We start from the raw sequence: 21256 nt of genomic DNA on the forward strand, positions 1-21256 counted from the left end.
CTTTAAGAGGAGGCTTGATGCCTACCTGGCTGGAATCATTTGAGCCCAGTTTTTTCTCCTGCCCAGGCAGGGGGTCAGACTTGAAAATCTACAAGGTCCCTTCCGACCCTACTTCTATGATATGGCTGTGTTGCAGGTAGGTCTTGCCTGACCAACCTCATTTCCTTCTATGACCAGGTGACGCATGACCTGGACAAAGGAGAAGAGGCTTATGTCATATATTTAGGTTCCAAAAAAGCCTTTGATTTGGTCTCCCATGATGTCCTCATGGTAAAAATTGGGGAACTGTGGCCTTGACAACCTTGCAGTCCGATGGCTGGGGAACTGGCTCCGTGGTCGGACCTAGAGAATGACTGTTGATGAAACCGAGTTAACATGGTGCATGGTGACCAGTAGTGTCCCCCAGGACTCAGTACTCAGACTGGTACTCTTTAATATATTCATAAATTATTTGGATTCAGGTGTCAGAAGCAGACTGGCTAAGTTCATAGACTACACCAAATTACAGGGAAATGCGGTTATGCTTGAGGAAAGCCTGGCAATTCAGGCCGATCTGGACTGGCTTGCAAGGCTGGAGGACAAAACCTGATGACATTCAACATAGAGAAATACAAGGTGCTCCACCTTAGGAAAAAAACCCCACATCATACTTATAGGCTTGACAGTGCTACATTTACTAGCACTAGCACCGTGACCAAAAAGACTTAGGGGTCATGATTTACCACAAGATGAATATGAGCCACCAATGCCATGTGGCAGCTGGCAAAGTAAATAAAACTCTGGCTTGCATCTATCTATGCTTCTCAAGCAAGATCCAAGAAGTCATCTTCCCACTTTACTCGGCCTCGGTGAGGCCACAGCTGGAGCACTGCATTCAATTCTGGGCTCCACATTTTAGAAAGGATGTAGAAAAGCTTTAGAGTCCAAAAGAGAACCACCCTCATGAGCAAAGGCCAAAAGAGCAAGCCTTACAAGGAGAGGCTGAGGGCCATGGGACTCTTCATCCTGCAGAAGCAAAGGCTCAGGGGTGACTTGGTGGCACCCTATAACTATGTAAGGGGTGTGCATCAGGAACTGGGAAACATCTGTTCTCCAGGGCACCATGAGAGATGACAAGGTCTAACGGTCAGAAACTGCCAGAAGTCCGTTTTAGGCTGGACATAAGGAACAACTTCTTTACCGTCAGAGTCTCCAGGGTTCCCCCCCAACAGAAGTTGTGCAAGGATCTACTCTAGATACCTTTAAGAAATGCTTGGATGCCTCTCTCGCTGGTGTGATCTGACCCTATCTGACTTCCTGCCCCTTGGACAGGGGGCTAGACCCAATAATTTCATGAGGTTCCTTCCAGCCCTAATGTCTATGAAATCTTTGAAATCTCCATGAGCTGCAAATTCTGTGCTTTGCTCCTGAGGAAATACAGACTTTCACCCAACATGTCTGAATTACTATAAAAGATGAGAAATGTATGCAGTTGAACTCTGAAGTTAGATTTAGGGAAACATCTGTTTAAAAGGTAAGGAAGATAAGAGACCCTTGTTCTTGTTTGAAGATGCCAAGCTTAGAAAGTATTAGTTCTGAGCACTGAACTGGCAAACATTATTTATCACTGTTCATTTGGGTAACTACTGGGAGAACTGTAAATATTGTGGATATCCAAACAGTTTATGTAAAAAATAAATACACACAGTTAGTGCATCAGGGAGAAAAGGTCTCTGTCCCAGACCTACTCCTAGTAACTGAAGTAAATAAAGTGTTGGATATAAAAGTTGACCTGACCCATATTTTGATTACTATAGAGTAGCTATTCCTATCATTTCCAGCAAGGATTCAAACAAGCTATCAGGGCATATTTTGAGACAAAGTATTTCCTTTTTTCTTTCACCAATTCAGCAGCTAAATAACCTCTTGTCCATTTTTGACACTTTATTTTTTATGATTCATTTAAAATTGTGATCCAAAATGTTTTTAAAAATGCATTTAAAGTGCTATTTTGTAGTTGACATTGTTAATTAAGCCTATTACTTCAAACACAACTTCCAATTATAATGTTCAAATACTGGCTCTTCAGCTCAGTTGGGTAGAGAGTGGTGCTAATAACACCAAGATCGCAGGTTCGACTAGATGGTCTTTTGAGGTCCCTTCCAGCCATACAAATGTACGAATTTCTGTTTTTGTTTTTTTGTTGTGTTTTTTAAAGATTTTTACCTAAACTTTCCGACTAACTGTGAAGGGTTATTTTTTTTCAATAAATTAAAACATTTAAAATTAACTTACCTACTAGATCATCATGTAAGTTATCTTCTGCTTGAACAGGAATTTCTGTAAATCAGAAGTTGGCAGACATTTAAAAATGAAAGACTTTTTTTTTTTTTTTTTTGTAAAATTTCTGTTGCTCAAAATCAACTTAAAAGACTCCAAAAGCCTGGTTAGAATATAATTAATTGAGGGATTCTGATTCTCACATTAACAATTCACAAGATAAAAAGTGTTGTTTATAAACAGACCACAAATCATTTAGAAGCAAAATAGTTTCAAAATGAGGTAGGAAGTCCAGGAGCCTAAGAGGCTCTGAATAAGAAAGTAACAATCCACAATAAGGTGTTAACAGCCAAGTACACTACTTACTTATGAATTAGCTAGCACAGTGGTGTCCAAATTTTTCACCCTGTGGGCCAGATAGGCAGTGCCAGTGGGTTTGATCCAGCAAGCAGGGCAGGTGTATCTGGGATCCAACCCTTCCATAGAAGGAGGAGGGGGAGGAGGGGTACAGCCTGGCTCAATTGGCCATGGGGGGTGCGGAGGGAGCCTGGCCCTGATCTGGACATGCAACTGGGGCAGGGGTCATGTGATCCAGCTGCAGTGGGTGGGGCAGGGGTGGAGCTGGGTGGCTCCAATCCAGCAACAGCAGTTGGGGAAGAATGGGGTGGACAAGTGCAGGGATAGGTGTAGAGCAGCCTGATCCCAATCTGGATGTGCACAGTGGCATGGGGGCAGGGAAGGGGGAGCAGCCCAGCCCCAATCTGACCCCTGGGGATCCTTGCAGGCTGGATACCAGGGTTCAGTAGACTAGATTTGACTTGTGGGGCAAGGGCTGAGCACCCCTGAGCTAGCACCCTGATCTAGCTTAACTAATCCAGTGTAAATGGTGCTTTTAAGGATTTTGGCAAATCCATTTTCCCTATTTAAAAAACTGCCCATATTACCCATGAGCATCTCAAGTGCTTTACACTATTCTCCACTGAAACAAAAAATTGTACAGTATGTACTTACCATTCTGCCTAAGACTGTATATCATGCATCTTGTTAAAATGACAACACACAAAATAGTCTCAAAGGTGCTGACAGATGTGGGGTAACCAGCCCCACAAACAAACAAACAACACAGCACTTTACTGGAAAAGGAAGCGCATGTTACATTTATGCTGTGGTTAACGTGTTAAGTGCAGCATAAATAGCAAGGTTGTTACACTTGTACTTGTATATTTTAGGTGCCATAAAATGGCCAACCAGCCATAAAATTGCTCCATGTATAACTATAGAACAATGTTATGGACGGTTTGTATGGCACCTTAAACTGAATGTGTGGCCAAGCCAACAACTGCCTGATAGGTGGTTTGGGCCAGAGACCACACTGGGGGTCTGGAACCAGCCCCAATGAGTTCCCCACCAGCTTAGCAATTAGCTAACTGTCAGTTCAGGCTGGAGACCACAGCAGGGGTCTGAAACCAGCCCCACTTCCAGACCTTGGTGCAGTGTCTCACCCCAGTTCACAATCTACTATCAGAGCTGTCAACACCCAGCTTTAAACTTCCTGGTGCATGGGGAGCCTGGGATCATAATTATGATTGCAATCTCAGGCTTGCCCTGCACTGCCAAAGAGGGCACAATTGACATCTGATCCCCAATCCCAAAATCATTCCAGGTCCCATGGCACAGTTACATGAATATCTGCCAGGGGTCTAATTGTCATATTATGTAAATTTCACATTATTTAAAAAATAGGAGCAGAGTTTCAGAGCAAAAAGACACTATACAAACCTGTTTCATGAGGTTCAGCAACAACTTGGTCTTCTGCATGTTTTACTTCTTCTGTTTGAAAGAAATTTAAAAAGTTATATTCAGTATGTGTTTGAATTTGTTCCTCTCCCAATATTCAGGATCAGAAAATACGCAAGAGTTAAATATAGACAAACAAACTGGTCAATAAAACACTAGCCAAGTGCAACAAATTACTACATGCAAATTTAATGTATTTCCATTACAGAATTAATCACATATTAAAGAAGCAAAAATATTTCACAGTAAAATATCAACAGCATAAATAGCTAGATTAAAACAAGAATATTCAGAACAAATGTTTTGATTCATATAGAAACAAATCCTCAGACAATATTGTCATTCAGTTCTTCTGAAGTATTGCCTGAACCAAGAAGTGGTTATAAACATCCTACACTTCCTCCACACATACCATCACCTAAAACTGAAGTGGTATAGCTACTTTAATGCAAAAGTGATGGGTGTATGCATTGCACCACAGCAAGGCAGCTATACTATTACTGGTTCAGGGAACTGTCACGCAGTACCATCACAGCATAGTATTATCTATTATTGTAGAGCCACACCCAGTAAGGCTTGAAAGGTGTTTTTTGTTATGAACTGATAGACATTAACTTGCACTTTTTGGAACACTGCTTTGATTTATGTTTGATTCAAAACTTTCTTAAATTGCAATGGTTCCTGGTGACATTAAAGCCAAAGATACAAATGGATTTTTTTTAACTTAGTCTTTTCAAACAGTCTTCAGAATGAGATATGTATGTATTTTTGCATAGGTAAAGAAACAATCATCTGTCTTTGAAGAATTAAAGTATCAAATATTGTTGTACATGCTGCACAAAAAATTAAACACGGTCCTTTGCAAAACCGATTAAAAAAAAAAAAAAGTAAATGCTCATACCTAATGGCTTCTCATTTATTTCCACTTCTTCAGGAATTTCACCTACAATGCAAGGTTCACAACAATATAATTAAACAGCTTCAGTGTTAAATACTCCAAACAGGTATATTTACATGCTTTAAAGATACAGTTCCAAAAACATACCTGGCTCTGTCTCTTCATTTACTGGCTCTGGATAGGCTCCTGTAGCTAAGATACAAAATTTATAGCAATGACTACAAATGACAGTACTAGAGGAACCTAAGTTGCTCCTTATAGTGCAGTACAGTGCAGCGCAGCACAGCACAACAGGGGAACCCACTGACAGGGAGCTGAGGATGCAGGCCAGAGCATCTGCAGCGCTACAACCCCCACTGGTGCAGCCAGTGGGCGATGTGGCCCCCAGCCGCTTAGAAGCTGGACGGCCCTGAACTAGGCAAAATATGTTTTGAAGAAAGAAAATCTAAGACTTGAATTAATGAATGGAAACTAGTTTTAACAAAGACATCAAATGCAATGGATGTTTAACAGGAAGCATCTTCTGTTGACGCTGGATATTTATGTTGATTTACAACTATCAGTTTTCAATTCTCTTGTTTTAGTATATGCCTCAAATTTAAAGATGTGCAACTACTACTTGCAAACAGGTCTTATGGCACGAGCAGAAACTAAGGGCTAGAGCAGATATTATATTTACCACATAACTAATGTGTTAATTGCATGATAAATTGTAACATGCCACATGTTTGATCAATTTATGGCACAATAAGATAGCCAACCACCTCCAAAGATGTTCCACGTTCAAATTAAAGCTCAATATAAACAGTTAATGTGTGGCATGGTGTGCAGGAAGCTCCAGAGCTGATACTTTCTGCACAGGGGCCTAAAACTCAGAGACTTAAAGATATTTAATTGAGTCAAATCCTAAAATACTGATGCGAATGAAGCATAAAAGGGTTAATGAACAGACAGAACAGAGGTAAGTTTGAACAACAGTACATTTCATATTCTACTCCAGAGATCTGGGATCTATAAACTATTAACAATTTTACTGCAAGCATTAAAATGTTAAGAATAAACATTTGCTACTTTGGTATAACTGGAAGAATTTTTTTGTTTTCAAACTTTCCCCCCTAGAATTCACTTTAAACTACAACATGCAACAGATTAAGTTATTTTAAGCAGGTATATTTTAAACAAATAGATATTGTTATACTGTGGAAATAAAGTAATTTGGTAAAAAAAGTTTTTAACCTTCCTTTTAGAGATACCCACAGCTGACTACTTACTTTCATCTTCCACATCAGCCACTCCTGTTCGATGTATAAAAGCAGGTACAGAAGTTTATTTTTAGAGATACAAGTATGGGCCATTATCAAAGTTAAAGGTTAAGAGAACTGTTCGTAAAATATGAAGAGTCTAAAAGTATATCTTTTATGATGAAAAAGAATGTTCCATCTAAAAGTATATATCTTTTTAGGAACATACAACTGGAGGGCTTCTTTTGAGCCACTGAATCCTGTCCATTCATTTGCAGGCAACTTAAGTCAAAGAATCTCCAAAATTTCCAACTTCAAATTTTTACATGCATCCATAAGCAACAGTACCTAGAGCACACTATAACAGGGATTGGCAACCTTTTGCTGCTGCAGGCCACTGCTTGCAATGCAGACTCTGCTGTAGGCACAGATCTATGCAATCCCCAGGCAAGTAGCAGATGCTGGAGAGAGAATAAACTAAATGCTACTCATGTTCTTGTCATGAGTCCTGGGATCCTCCATAAATGTATACGCAGATGAGGGGCAAGACAACCTGGCCTGGCTCCACCTCATGGAGAGTGGACTGAGGAAGGGGGCAACAGAGGGATTCTGGGTGAACTGTTTGGGGCTCCATTTGCCAGGTACTTAAAGCTGGTAAATACACAAGACTCACTGGAAATGGGAAAGAAAGGTGCAGCTCAGCTATAGGAGTGAAGAGGTAGTGTCAAAATGTATTCATGGCTTACCATGACTAGAAAAAGAGTTGGTGTTGGGGTGGGAGGCAGGGAAGGGGGGACTGTGCAAAGTGGGCACTAACATATATTTTATTCAGGTGGGCTACATTAACCTATCCTAATGTTAAGTTGCCTGATATGGCTTTTCCCTGCATGATGATTGGGGCAGAGAGGGATTTAGCTTGTATTCAAGTAAATATTATTTGTGAAACATACCCTCATAGTTTCTCAGATTGACATTTTAAGGTAACTGAAAAACTCTAGCAGAAGTAGGATAGTAGGATCAAGATGCTTTAGTTATAATCTTCCTGGCATAAATGAGTTTGTAAATAGAGTGGAATCTTGTTAATTATTGCACACATTTGGACACACAAACAGCAGTTCACCTCTTTTTTAATCTATTCCATTCCAGGTTGGCCTAAAAAAAAAAAAAAAATCTCAAAGGGGGGGGGAGAGAAAAAGAGAGATTTAAAGGAAGAGAAGGAGCAGACTGTCCTCTTCTCTACTCCTAGCCTCACTGAAGAACTTACTTAAAAAGCATTTATTTTTTTAATGCAGTACACAGTAAAGCAATTGAGGAAAGTCAATATGCTGAAGTAAGTTACCTGTAATTTCTTCCTTTTCTGCAGTCTCTGATTCTGCATACTCTAAAGGGGTAAAAAGTTTATCTTTCAATTATTTGTTAAAGAGTGACAATATGAAAAACATTTGAAGAACAGGGTTTTAGTTGGTTTTGTTTTTTTTCGGGGGGGGGGGGGAGTGTTTAAACCGGACAATAAATAAAACACAGAATTAGACTTAATAACCTAGAAAACAAGTTTAGCTTCCTCTTTACTTTCTTCTGTTTACTTTCTCTTTCCTTTGTACCTGACTTGTCATAGCTCCAACCACTTTTTTTCTCCTCATTTATGTCTATAGGGTTTCTTACAAAGTATTTTAATGTGAGGATAGGAATTGCCAGATGAAATCATATCAACAATCCATCAAATTCAATATCCCATTCTTATCAGTGGTTAGAGCCAAGGGGTTAAACGAAGAGAAAAGGAAGGTTATTTTTGATAAGTGTGGGATGCCCTGACCACAACTTCAGATTGTTTCAGTCTCTTTACAGTTACAGACCGGTTTAAATACAAAAATATGAAGCTTAAAATCTGTTCTAATATTTGTTACCATTAACTATTAGAATTCTTAGATAGTCTTGTTATCCAGATATAAGTCCAATTGCTTCCTGAATCTTGCTAACTTTATGGCATGAAAGACAGCCAGTTCCTCAATCTAATGGTATATCTTGGTTCGTTATTTTATATATTTTATAATGTTAAGTAAAACGAAAACAAACAGCCTTTCAATTGTATATTTTCATCTGCAGACTGTTATTTAATTAGGTGATATTCCAGAACAACATAACATCTAAAAAGAGCAACAAGTCAAAGTAGTCAATTTGGTGGTTTCTAAAATATGAATGCATCTTCTGCAGGATGCTCCTTGCTTAACTGCTGACAATATACACTCAATTTGAAGCAGAGGTCAACACACAACCCGGGGGTGAAAAGAGGACATACTAAATTAGTGCATTAACTGCCTCAAGGAGCCCCACCTACCAAAACCATCTTAACACACATTTAAAAAATGAATGCTATTTTATATATAGTAAGAGCATGATCAAACTTTTGAATACTCCATAATATAACTAAGATGATAAACTGGCATTATGATCATTTGCAGTGCCTTACCTAAGAATAACCTAATGTTAAATTATTAGTATTAACTACATCTCAATTAAATTACAATTTACTCACAGTCTTAACTTTTTTAAACATTTGTCTAAATTGAGGTATCTTTCAACATGTACCTGTTGTATCAATATCATCTGTACCTGGATCCTGGATCTCAGTCTCTTCTTCATGTTTTGGTTCTAAAAAAGATGGAAAAATAGTATTCAAAACAGTTGGAGGCTTGATTTGCCCAAAGTATCATAAATGTATAATGTTACAGGTGGAAACCCACTCTAAATTCATTTAGTTCATTCCTCTGGCAGTCAGTATAATACTGTTCAAATGTATTCTTCAGTACAGTTCTGGGTATTGACCATGTAGCAATTCTGCACAAATAAAGCCCTTATAAGAGTCAGTGGAAATTCCACAGGGATGCTTTTGCACCCAAGAAGCATTAAAATAAGAGGGTTCAGTAAGGAGCAGAGTTGAGCATAAAACACAGGAGCAATAGCCACTCTCACGAAAAACAGCTCAGATGGAGAAAGACCTACCACTGTCTACCTTATACATAATACAGTGTATAGGATTTCCTCAGTCAAAGGAGCTTCAAATCCACATGCCCTACCTCCCAAGAGAGTGTTGTAGGCACCAGGCTAGAGACTAGGATGAAGGAACAAGCAGCTTTCTCTGGCCTCTGTTGAAGCTCTATCACTGTGCAGAAACAAATGCAAGATTCACAGGACCAGAAAAAGAGAATAAGAATGAACATGAGATAAGGACACATATGAAAAAAGGAAAGAAGTTTTGGGTCTGCTTATGCATTTTGCATTAAAAAGTGATTGGATAAAATACATAAATAGTGTCAGGAGCAAGGACTTGAACTCAGCCTCCCTTTCCCCACAGTGATAGCCTGAATCACTGGCTACTGAGTTAGGTTCCCTTGCCTGCTGGCTGGCTCAAATCTTGCATTTTGCTACACAACAGCCTAATAGCCATAGGAGTAAAAAGCATGAGAGGGAGACAGGGAAGGAAAGAGGGCTACCCTTTCAGCTTAGCCATTAGTCCAGTATTAAAGGCAGTCTCAAGGGAGGTGAAATATGAGGATTTGAACCCAGTCATCCACTCTTCAAGCTGAGAGTAATCCAGTAATCCTTGTTGCTTGTTCTAATCACTAAGCTATTATAAAATAAATTAAAGATCATCTCAACCTTCTTCTACAGCCAAGTTTCAGAAGAGTAAATTAGTTTTCTACATCCAGGGGATGATTTAAAGTACCTAACTGCTGGAAAGCGTTCAGCTCTATGATTCCTAGCACCCCATAAATGCCTAACTTAGTACTGAAAACCGGGTATTTAAAAGGCTAGATATTAGTAGCATTTTAGACATATTTAAGGCTTTTCTTATTGGCTATCTTGGGCATCTCCCATGACTCAGCAGGCTGGTTACCATAAAAACTATTTGGAGGTGTCTAATTCCCCCTTCAGCTCTTTGGTTTTGTGAATTCAATTCTATAAATCAAGGCTGCTTGCAGACATTGGGGGGAGCAGGGCGGAGAGGGTGGAAGAGAGACACTGCTTTACTGAAAACAGCAGCACATTACTTAGATCCAGCTCTGCAGTGTCTGTATAGATCAGGCACTTCAGCAGGGCTTTTTGGCTACTAGATAAAAGCTCCAAAAAAATCCTACTAAAGTACCTGATCTATATAGATGCTGCAGAGTCAGGTTGAAGTAATGCATTAATTTCTGAACTTGAGCTGGGCTTGGCACAGGAGCACACCAAATTTAAAGTTAAGTGCAGTATGTTTGTTTTTTCACATTTGCAAGCAGCCTAAGTGCCTGAAGGTTAGATGCAACACCCAAGCCCCCTCCCTAAATGTAAGTCTTTATTTTTAAATAAAGAAACAGCAATTTGAATAATAGCACAATTTAAGTTAGATTTACTCTTGAAAATTATGTTAGTGCCCTTTTTTTTGTAATTTCCTTGTAACAAATATGTAAGTAATTGCAAAGCTCTAATGTATTTTAATTGAGCAAAGCCATTAAAATTACATTTTCAAAAGAAACCTTTTGAGAGGGAAAGTGGGCTTATAAAAAACAGTGAAGTATTAACATGACAGAAAACGTATTCTTTATTATGACCAATATTTTCAATAAAGATGATGGCTGTTATACCATGTTCTTCACTGTAGTCTTCCTGTACCATGTCTTCTGTAAAAATGAAATGAATGTTCAAGTCAGAATTTTAGGGGTAACAAAACAACTAATAAAAATCCAAGAAGGTATCCAATATCAACATTATTTATTCAAAAATAAAATTCATAAATACTTTAAAAGTATTACTGAGAGCCTAATTCAGGCTTAGGGTTGTTGGTTGTAGCCACGTTGGTCTAAGGACATAGGCAGACAAAGTTCTTTGGATCAATCTGATATCTTTTATTTGACCAACTAAAATAGTTGGAAAAATTCTTTTCTGCAAACTTTTGGACACAAACACTAGGCCTGTGTGAGTAGGCAGCTATTCAATCTGGCTTCGGATGCCAGGGATCCAATCTGGAGCAATGGATTGGGTTCCCGCTTCGATCCGGCCAAATTGGCTCCAAAGCTTTGAACCACCTCAGAGATCCTGTCGTAGCAAGGGCTACCTCCCTGCAGCTTTCTCCCTGCTGCACCTTAACACACACAGTGTCACCCATGTCATTGAGTTTTGCTTGTACACAGCTTGAGGTGCAGTTCCTCCCAAACCCCTGCACCCATCTTCTTGAAACTTGGCAGGCTTTGTGGCCTCACCAGGGGCTACCACCCTTGCAGTTTCCCCCCCCCGTGTTGTAACACATAGACGTGACATGAGTTTTCTTTCAAGAATTTGGGGTGCAGTCCCCCCCGAACCCCTGCAATGATCTTATTGAAACTTGGCAGGCTTCATGCTCTCAGCAGGTTACCACCCCTGCAAATTCCATCCAAATTAGACAAAAAACAACAAAGTTATTGATATTTCATTGATTCCCCATTATACTCTATGGCAGCATCTCCAAAGCAGCTCCAAAGCTTTTCCAAAGTGCCTCAGAAGCTCTGAACCGCTTTGGAACGCCTAACTAAGCCAGTGCTTTGATCCAGACATGTTGTTTCAGATGCCGAAGCATCTGAAGCATCTCTGGATCCAAAGCATGGTCCGAAGCCTCACACAGCCCTAACAAACACCCTTCTTCAGGCAGAGGGAGCGTATTTTACTTGGTCTAATAAAAGATATCAGATATACCCAAAGAACTTTGTCTGCCTAATTCAGGTTTAGGTTTAAAACTACTCCATCAAAATCAAAATAAAGTGTAATACATTATGTAAAGCTGTAACAACCTTTTACTGTGTATTAAAAAAAGAGTCCCACACATAACCAAAACCCAGCTTTTTAAACCCAATGTGTAAAACAGAAAAAAAAATTGAGACAGTATACCTGGGGGATATTCAATATTCTCTTCTACAAATGATTCGATGTCATCTAAAAAAAGAAGTACTTTTAGTATGCTGTGCTTTGATTAATGAGGTGTTAAATAGCTCAGGAACGCAGGTGTAACCACATCATCTAATATATCAATATTTATCAGAACAATCCAATATGCTGCTTAACAATGACTACTGAATTATAAAAAAATCCAGAATATACACCATGGTCATATCCAGATGAGCACAGCCATTTGACAGCACCATACACTGCACATTCAGGCATTTCCTGCACTGCTACCTTGCAGCACAGGAGGATTTTTTGACCCTGGGAGATCCTAGGATCAAAAAATCTGTGTGGAAAAAAGGTGGAGTGGTGCATGTGGCAGCAATTTGTCCCACCTAAAATCAGGGTCTGACTCACTAGAGCCACACTCCCAACTGTCAGCCAGACTCCACGCTGCAGCTTCCCCAGCCCCTAGGTGAGGCTGTTGGGGCCAACATAAATTGCTGGCCATAGTCTCCCCTACCCACCCAGGGTAACCTGCTGCACACCAGAGGCCATGTGGCACAGCCGTTCCCCAGGGACAAGCAGCACTGGCACAACATGTGCTGCTGCTACTTGTCCCCATGAAAACAAACATTCCTGCTTATCTAGACATACCCCCATGGGTCCTCAACCCTTTACTTATGCACATACTTAAAATCACAAACGTGCCTATCTGACTGAGGCTAGTTGAGCTAGTCACTTAAGTAAAATTAAGTACATATTTTCAACAATGGCACACACAATCCTCAGTGAGTTTTAAATGCAACTGTAAAGCAAAGAGTATTTGAAAAATTAGGAGAATACACACACAATTTTTACTTTTGATCAAAATATTGTTTTGACATATACCATAGATGATTATAAGGGGGCGAAACTTAAAATAATGCTAAATGTTTTCTTTTTCTTCTGAAATGCCTGAAACAGGGTGAGAATTATTGCAAGACAAGGACAGTTAGAATAATGAAGGTAAGAGGTTTTTTTGTTTTTTAAATGAGCCTATAATTTTGGTTAACAGTGTGTTGACTTATGTATTGTATGTAGTACCATTCTGATGAATACAAAAACACTGTAGGGTATGTTAAACATTAAAAAATATAATTTTTAACTGGAATTCAAAGGAGGACACTTAGTGGACAGTCTTGCATGAACTGTTCTTATAAATAATGCCAGCATTATTTAACTACAATAGCATGGAAGAAAATATAATCTTTACTAATTAAACACAGACTACTGGACTGGTGAAATGAAGACAAGTCATTTATATCAAGTCATTATGATTCTCTAATACAGTGGGAGGCCAACCTTTTTAGCAAGTCTTAGAATCATAGAAAACTAAGGCCGGAAGAACCTCTGGTCCAACTCCCCAACCAGATTTTTCCAGCCAGGGCTCTGTCAAGCTGGGCCTTAAAAAACCTCCAAGGAGGGAGATTCCACCACCTCTCTAGGTTACCAGTTCCAGTGCTTCACCACCCTCCTAGTAAGAAAGTTTTTGCTAATATTCAGCCAAAACTTCCCTTGCTGCAACTTGAGACCATTGCTCCTTGTTCCGTCACCTGCCACCACTGAGAACAATCTAGCTCCATCCTCTTGGGAACCACCACCTTTCAGGTAGTTAAAGGCTGCCATCAAATCCCCTCTCAGTCTTCTCTTCTGCAGCCTAAGCCCAATTCTCTCAGCCTGCCTTCAGAAGTCTTATGTCTCAGCCCCAAAACATTTTCATTATCCTCTGTTGGACTCTTTCCAACTTGTCCACATCCTTTCTGTAGTGGGGGGCCTAACATTAAACACAGTACTTCCAGGGGCGTCCTTACCAGTGCCGAACACAGGAGAAAAATAATTATTTCCCTCAGTCTGCTGCCAATGCTCCTACTAAAGCAGCACAGTATGCTGTTAGCCTTCTTGGCAACAAGGGCACACACAACCATGCTAGAATGTAGGTTCACAGCTGTAAGCATCCAGAATCCCCAACTCCCGGACCCATCAGCAAACTTCTGCTGGGTCCAGGGGATCATTGCAACTCATAGCGCTGCCTGCAAAGTGCTGAATTGCAATGGGGAACTGCTCTGTCTGCACCTCAATATTTATGGCTGAGAGGGTTAACACAAGACTCTACCTATTTAGTTTGCCAAGCCATGCAAGTGGCAGCCATCTTGGCAGCTGCGTGGCATGCACAGCATCTCCTTTTTTGGCAAAGAAAACAGTTTTGCTGCTTAAAACACTTGATTTTGGAGAGGAAAGAGTATGTGTTATGTCTGAGAAAAAGTGGTAACATTTCTATGCTCAACCTAAGTGCCACTTCTATCCCCTTTCTCTGCCTAATCTGCTTCTCTGCTTTCTGCTCCTTGATGCACCTGTCATTCTACTGCCTTCCCTTCCTTGCTGTACACCACACACAGAAGTTCCCTGTGCCGCTCGTGGCACACATGCCACAGGTTGGCTACTCCTGGTCTAGTAACTGGATACTGCCAAACAAGTAGCTTTTACTATACTGAAGTGCAATGTCACACATCTAGGAATAAAGAATGTAGGTCAAACTCAAAGAAAAGAAGCTGTATGGAAAATCTACTATAGATTATCGAGTTAGGCAAGGCAGGGAGGAAGGTGCCACAGATGACCAGTTCAACATGAACTCCCAGCATTCAATCCTTGATTGGATAAAGAAATGTCATTATGTCCATATATTTGTACTTAATTACCATGAGATCATGGTTTTCATACATTAAAAAGAAAGTTTAAAGACAGGATGATTTGGGGATGATATAAGAATGTTTCAAGGTTTGAAAAACCTGTGTTAGAGTGAGAGAGTAAAGTAGTTCAATCTATTCAGGTCGGGGTGGGCAAAATGCAGCCCCAGGGCCAGATGCAACCTGCCAGGCCATCCTATCTGGCCTGCGGGGCCCCTAAAAATTTTAGAAAATTAATTTTTATCTGCCCCTGGCTGCCTGTCATGTAACCAAAACTCAGTAAGCAGCCCTCTGCCTGAAATAATTACCCACCCCTGATTTAGGTCCAAAGGAAGATTAAGAGCTAACTAAATCATAATGCTAACTCATTCATAAGCTACATAATGAGAAGATTTTCATTGGTACAATTTTTTTATATAAAACAAGCAGTAAGAAAAAGATCCACTGACTGCAATTTGAAGCTAGACAAATTCAAACAGTAAACAGTGAAAATTTAACAGTTTTGGGAATTGGTTATTAGAACAACCTTACTGGGGGATTCAGCAGACTTTCTTACAAAAAATTAAAATCATGATTGGAGGTGTCTTAAAGATACTGCTTTAGTTATTTAGTTTAATGCACAAATTACAGGTGAACTACTAAGGTTTGCATTATGAAGGGGTTTTAACAGTGGTTCTTTTCAGTCTTAAGCTCCATTAATTGGTTATTTGAGTCACAAGTACTTGAGACTCTTGAGAGTCACAAGTAAGCACAGGAAACAAGTGTTTTCTACAGGTTAAAACCTGAAAAAGAACCATCATTGGATATAATAAAATCCTGACACCCACTCATCCCCTTTCTTTACCTCCAAAGTAAATGATTTCACAAACAGAATTTCACCCATGGAAGTCTAACCTATTTTGTTCTGGTAAAACAGTGACTTTTTTTGGAAATGAAAGGCAACCCAAATTGGCATAATACTCGTATCTAATATTACAACAAACATGAAAAGCTGTTTAAATATACCAAACTATTTAAAAACAGAAGAATAGCAGGGTATAAAAAAATTGCATAAAAATCTTTTAATACTTTTAAAAAATAGGGTACCAACCTGAAACTTCAGGCTCATTTGTTGCCTTTTCCAGATCCATGTCATGTTCATATGAAACTGTAAATTCAAAAAACAGGTGATGATTTTTTTTTTTTTTTTTTTTTACTGTTCTGATATGTTAATGTGTAATTATCTTTTTGTCCTCAAGTGTTGCATGCAGGCAGCCTTCAGTCTCTCCACATGGAGAAGAAAAACTGGTTGGACTCACAGACCTACAAAGACTGAATTATTAGGGCCTAAATTTCAAATATAGTATTCAAGGTAAGAACAATCACAAGAAGAAAAAATAATATTCAGAAAGAATATTTGATAGTCAGTGGATACCAAACTTCTGGTTACCCCACATAAAAAGATGCAGACAAAGATACTGCCATTCATTAGTCACTGTACTTCCTCTTCCTCCAACTTTTACTAGCATTAGTCAGTAAATACTTGTAGACAACCACAGAAATGAAACAGTATAGAAAAATTATTTCTTCATTGTTTTCTTTTCTAGCACTTGTTGCTGAAGTACAGGAAAACAAGTTCAAGAAAACGTAATATTAAACCGTGACAACTTGAGACAGTTAATCCAAGTGTCACACTCCTGCCTGCACACACCCTGCTAATGGCACCACCCCAGCCAATGTACACAGCTGTCTTCCACCCACTCAGCCAACTGCAGGTGGCTGCTCACTGCACTGGGTAGGCGGAGTGGATAGAAGGCAGCTGGGAGCTGGAGCCCTGATATGGGGCAGAAGCCACCTACCTACAGTTTCCCCCCAGCATGGCTGGGTATGTGGTGCCCATCACATGCCCCCACAGCCACTGCCACTTCCCCATGCTACCTGCTGCCCAGAGCAGCATAGCAGGGGCAAGAGGAAGAGCCACCACTGGAGGCAGAGGGAGCTGAGCAGTATCTGGGCAGCTGCGGTAGCAGCAGTCCTACCAGAAAGTTGTGCACGCTGGCTGGAATCGGAGCGAGGGCCAAGGCAGTAACATCTGTGGGCATGGGGTGGGTGCTGGTAGGAGTGAGTAGAGTGGCTCCACACTGTGAAGGCAGCCATGGACTGGATGCGGGGGGGAGGGGGGAGACGCAGACCGTACCCATACCTTCACTGCGCTGCACTGACTTGGCAAGCTCTGCTACACATGCCCCTTTGCCCCCATCCCTCTCTCCCCCTTACCCCTGGCCCGGGGACCCAGGGACCCAGAGTGTGAGCAGCCTGCTGCAGAATATACAAGAGTAATAATTTATTATTTTGACCTATTATGTAATCGCTTCTATATACACTACTCAAAAAAAAAATCAGGACAAAATATTTGAAGTGACAATAATTGAAGTTAAAATATGTTACAGCAGATGTTTGATCTGTAGAATACAATTTGTTTTATATCTATATTTTATTAGAATGACACCTTCTGAAAGATTGTGTGTGTGTGGCCCTTGACAGCTTGCCAACGTTTGTTAAATAGCCTGCCAGCCAAAATAATTGCTCACTCCATTTTATAGCAATGCCAATGAGCTAAATCACTATCAACTTTAATCTTGAATGAAGCAAGATAACAGGAGTAAGCCATTACAACATACAGGTATCAGTCAATATTTGTATAAGCCATATAAATACATCTACCTCAGTAGAGTGCAAATAATTTGTTTTTGGGTCACTTAAGAGTTGGAGCTGCTTGCTGAGTCACTCAGCTGCTTCAAAGGGTACTACTACTCCACTCAGTTGGAGCTGATTAGCAGTCCTGAACCTTCTGATCAGAGAAGTGGTACTCATTAAAATATAACCACAGCAAATAGCAGGAGTAGCTCGGCAAGTACTTCAGCAGGCATGTGCAGCTGTTTGCTATGGCTCTGCACAACTTCATCTTCACAGGGTGTTAGGAACCCGGAAAAGTATCCAGGTTCTACTGTATATATAATTTTTGTTTGCCCAGCTAGAAGCAGATGCATCTTGGAGACCAACATGCGGCTGCATAGATGGGGTCACCACCAAGTGTTTGGCTTCTACCATGGGATGGTATTCCAAGGACTACTGAGAAGAGATAGAGTTCACCTGCCAAAGAGAGGGAACAGGCCTACTTTGTGAAAGGCCTTGCCAACCTGGAGAGGAAGGTTTTAAACTAGGTTCACCAAGGGAATGTGACAAAACCTCAGACCTAAGTAAAGAGCCAAGGAACCAGGATGAAAACTTAGTAAGGGGAAACAATAACAGAAGCCTTAGCAATGTTCTTAGGGAGAAGATAGGACAATCAGTTAAATACCCAAAATGTGCATACACTAATGCAAGAAATGTGGGGAATAAACAGGAAGAACTAGAAGTCCTAGCGCAATCAAAGAATCATAATGTAATTATGGAGACATGGTAGATCATCATATGACTGGATTACTGTCATGGATGGGTACAGCTTGCTCAGGAAAGACAGGCAGCGGAAAAAAGGAAAAGGTGTTGTCCTGTATGTAAAAAGAGATGTACACATGATATGAGGTACAGTACAAAGTGCAAGATAGGCCTGCTGAAAGCCTCTATCTAAAAGTCAGAGGGCAGAGCAATAGGAGGGGATATTTCATTGTCTGCTATATGTCACAAACCAGGAGAAGGAGGTGGATAAGGCCTTCTTTGAACGAATAACAGGAGTTTCCAAATCACAAGACCTGGTTTTAATGGGGAATTTTAATTAGTAGGACATTTGCTGGGTGGGAAACACAATAATGCACAAGCAGCCCCACAAATTTCTGGAGTGTGCTGAAGATAACTTTTTGATACAGATGGTATAGAATCTAACTAGGAGGAAAGCTATTGACTTAATGCTCACAAACAGGAAAGAGTTAGTTGAGAAAGTGAAGATTAAAGGTAACCTGGGTGACAGTGACCACAAAATGACAAACTTTAAAATCCTAAGGGGAGGAAAGAAGTTTCCACTTTTTGTAGGGTAGCAGAATAAAGACAGAAAAGCAGACTTAACTCAGGGTAGCAGTGGGTATGGTCTCCTGGGAGGCAAGTCTTGGGGAGAACAGGAGTTCAGGAGAGCAGGTTGAGCTTTACAGATTGAGGGTGCAAGAGCTAACTATCCTGATGTGACAGAAAAACAGGAAATGCAACAGGAAACTAGCCTGCCTAAATAGCTCTCTCTTCAATTAACTGAAATGCAAAAAGGGATCCTAGAAAAAGTGGAACTTGGTCACAATACTAACTAAGAGTATAAAAACATCAGAGAGGCATACAGGGAAGAAATGATAACGGCCAAGGCATGATTTGAGATAAAGATGGTAATGTATATAAAAGGGATTCTACAAGTATGTCAAAAGTAAGAGGAAGATGAAAGAAACCATAAGCCCTTTACAGAATGCAGAAAGCAACTTAAGTTATGGATGATGCAGAAAAGGATGATAGTGCCCATCTTTAAGGGAAAAGGAAGATCCAGGGAATTACAGGCCAGTGATCCTAACCTTGATACATGGAAAGATCTTCAAGGAATCTAGTCTGACGTTCATTAATGCATGCTTACTGTTTTGTTTTGTTTTTTTGATTCTCCACTATCTCTGGATGCTTTATCCACAGCTTTTTGCCACATATTAGTACATTAGATCAGAAGCTATTTAGGGCTAGTGGTGTCTTTCAGACCTAATATTTGTCAATCACCTGTTAAAATGGGGCCTGAACTTGACTAGAATTTAGGCACTATTACATAAATAGTTAAGATGCCATGCACATCTGTTTTATGAAATAAGATGGTAAATGAACACTCACTGTTCTGCTTTCTTTATTATCATTCTTAAATTCAGTACTACATATTTTTGCACTTGTTTGTTTGTATTCAGTGTATTACCTTATAATAACTTTACCTTCAGAAACTAAAAAGTAAAGCTGCCACTTTTGTGATTTATCACATCATCACGATTTTACATCAATGTCAAGATTAATCCTAACACTGGGATAACTGCATTAGAACATAATCATGCTGATGAGATATTATGATATGACAGTCCCACAAATAATTCTAGAAACTGTGAGTATCTGTAAAGCAACTTTCTTTTCACAGGATGGTTGTGAGGTTCCTAAAGATACTATTACGAATATTAAATCAACTCTGACTTAATTATTGCTCTTTGGCTTCTATGGTTTTATCTAGCATTAAGCAACAAAAGCAGTATTCCACCATTAAGAATAACTAGTCATACCAGGAATCTCAACTGTTTCAGGCTCTTGTACTTCAGGCTCGTCTGCTTGATTTTCATCAGGTTCATCCGCTTGATTGTCTGAGAAGCAAAAATTATTTTTTAAATTAAAAATATACAACAAAGGAGTAGAATTTCCCAACAGATCTTGGATGAACAAACACGTTTAAGAAGGAATAACAAGGTCTAAATTAGAAAGAAGAAAGCTTATGGCAATAAAAATAACTCACATAAGGTATATTTTCAAAACAAGATACTAGCTAACATTGTAGATCTAAAATGTGTTAAAATGCTATTGTTTTATAAAATTTGACTGCTCAGTAGTGTTTGCAAAATTGTAATATTTGCTAAATATAAAGAATGAATCAAAATTTAGGCTATGTATTTACTTCTAGGATCAACTATTTTTGTTTAGCTATTATTTGTGCTAGTGGTACAGATACCTTCCTGAATTGGTTCCGTTGTTTCAATTACTTCTAGCAGTTCATCCTCTAATTCTCCATGTATGTCATCTGTTGCAGGAATTTCAAAAGCTTCCTCATATATTTCAACCTTCTCCTCCTGCTGATCATTTACTCCTTCATCTACATCTTCCTTTCTCTCTCCTGATTAATAATAAATACTATTACAGAACATGTAAGCTATATGGGTGAACTGAATCACCAGGAAACAGTCAACATTCAATACACATCACAAATAATTCTCAGGCACACCACCCCCTTTGCAAAGTGCCATTATTACAGTGTAATTCTAAAATGCCTTAAGCCTCTAGAAGAAAAATTCAGCAACAGACAACATAATCCCTGTTTCCCCATTCTACCAGCATTACTAAATGTAAAGATGTAGCACATTGGACTCTTAGGCCACTGATTTGAGGATTCCATCCCAACTGCACCCCATTCTGGATGCAAGATGAGCCCGGGCTCTCCCTGCACTGGCAAACAGCAAGTTGGGTGCCCAGAGTGCCCAGACTGGGAGCACCATTAGCGGACTAGCACTCCCAGCTGTGAGACCGCACCAAAGCAAAGGGCTCCAATGCACTCCCAGGGGGAAGAGAGCTGTTCAGTTTCATAGTTTCTAGGGTTGGAAGAGACCTGAGTAGATCATCTAGTCCAACCCCCTGCCATGGCAGGAAAGAGTACTGGGGTCAAACGACCCCAGCAAGGTGTTCATCTAACCTCCTCTTAA

General features: G+C 39.9%; 1 protein-coding gene across 1 annotated transcript in view; it reads right to left on the minus strand.

The window, feature by feature from the left end:
• Positions 1-21256, minus strand: part of ASPH (aspartate beta-hydroxylase) — a 167356-nt gene that overhangs the window by 98263 nt on the left and 47837 nt on the right. Inside the window, exons 6-16 of the mRNA XM_019543207.1 lie at positions 20512-20673; positions 20072-20149; positions 15904-15960; positions 12094-12138; positions 10818-10853; positions 8782-8844; positions 7535-7576; positions 5102-5146; positions 4958-4999; positions 4039-4089; positions 2275-2319 (exon numbers count right to left, since the gene is read on the minus strand). Coding sequence (XP_019398752.1) covers positions 2275-2319; positions 4039-4089; positions 4958-4999; positions 5102-5146; positions 7535-7576; positions 8782-8844; positions 10818-10853; positions 12094-12138; positions 15904-15960; positions 20072-20149; positions 20512-20673 — 666 coding nt within the window. The remainder of the gene's footprint in view (positions 1-2274; positions 2320-4038; positions 4090-4957; positions 5000-5101; positions 5147-7534; positions 7577-8781; positions 8845-10817; positions 10854-12093; positions 12139-15903; positions 15961-20071; positions 20150-20511; positions 20674-21256) is intronic.

Source organism: Crocodylus porosus, unplaced genomic scaffold (genome assembly GCF_001723895.1).
Source record: "Crocodylus porosus isolate Cpor-Errol unplaced genomic scaffold, CroPor_comp1, whole genome shotgun sequence".
Classification (NCBI taxonomy): domain Eukaryota; kingdom Metazoa; phylum Chordata; order Crocodylia; family Crocodylidae; genus Crocodylus; species Crocodylus porosus.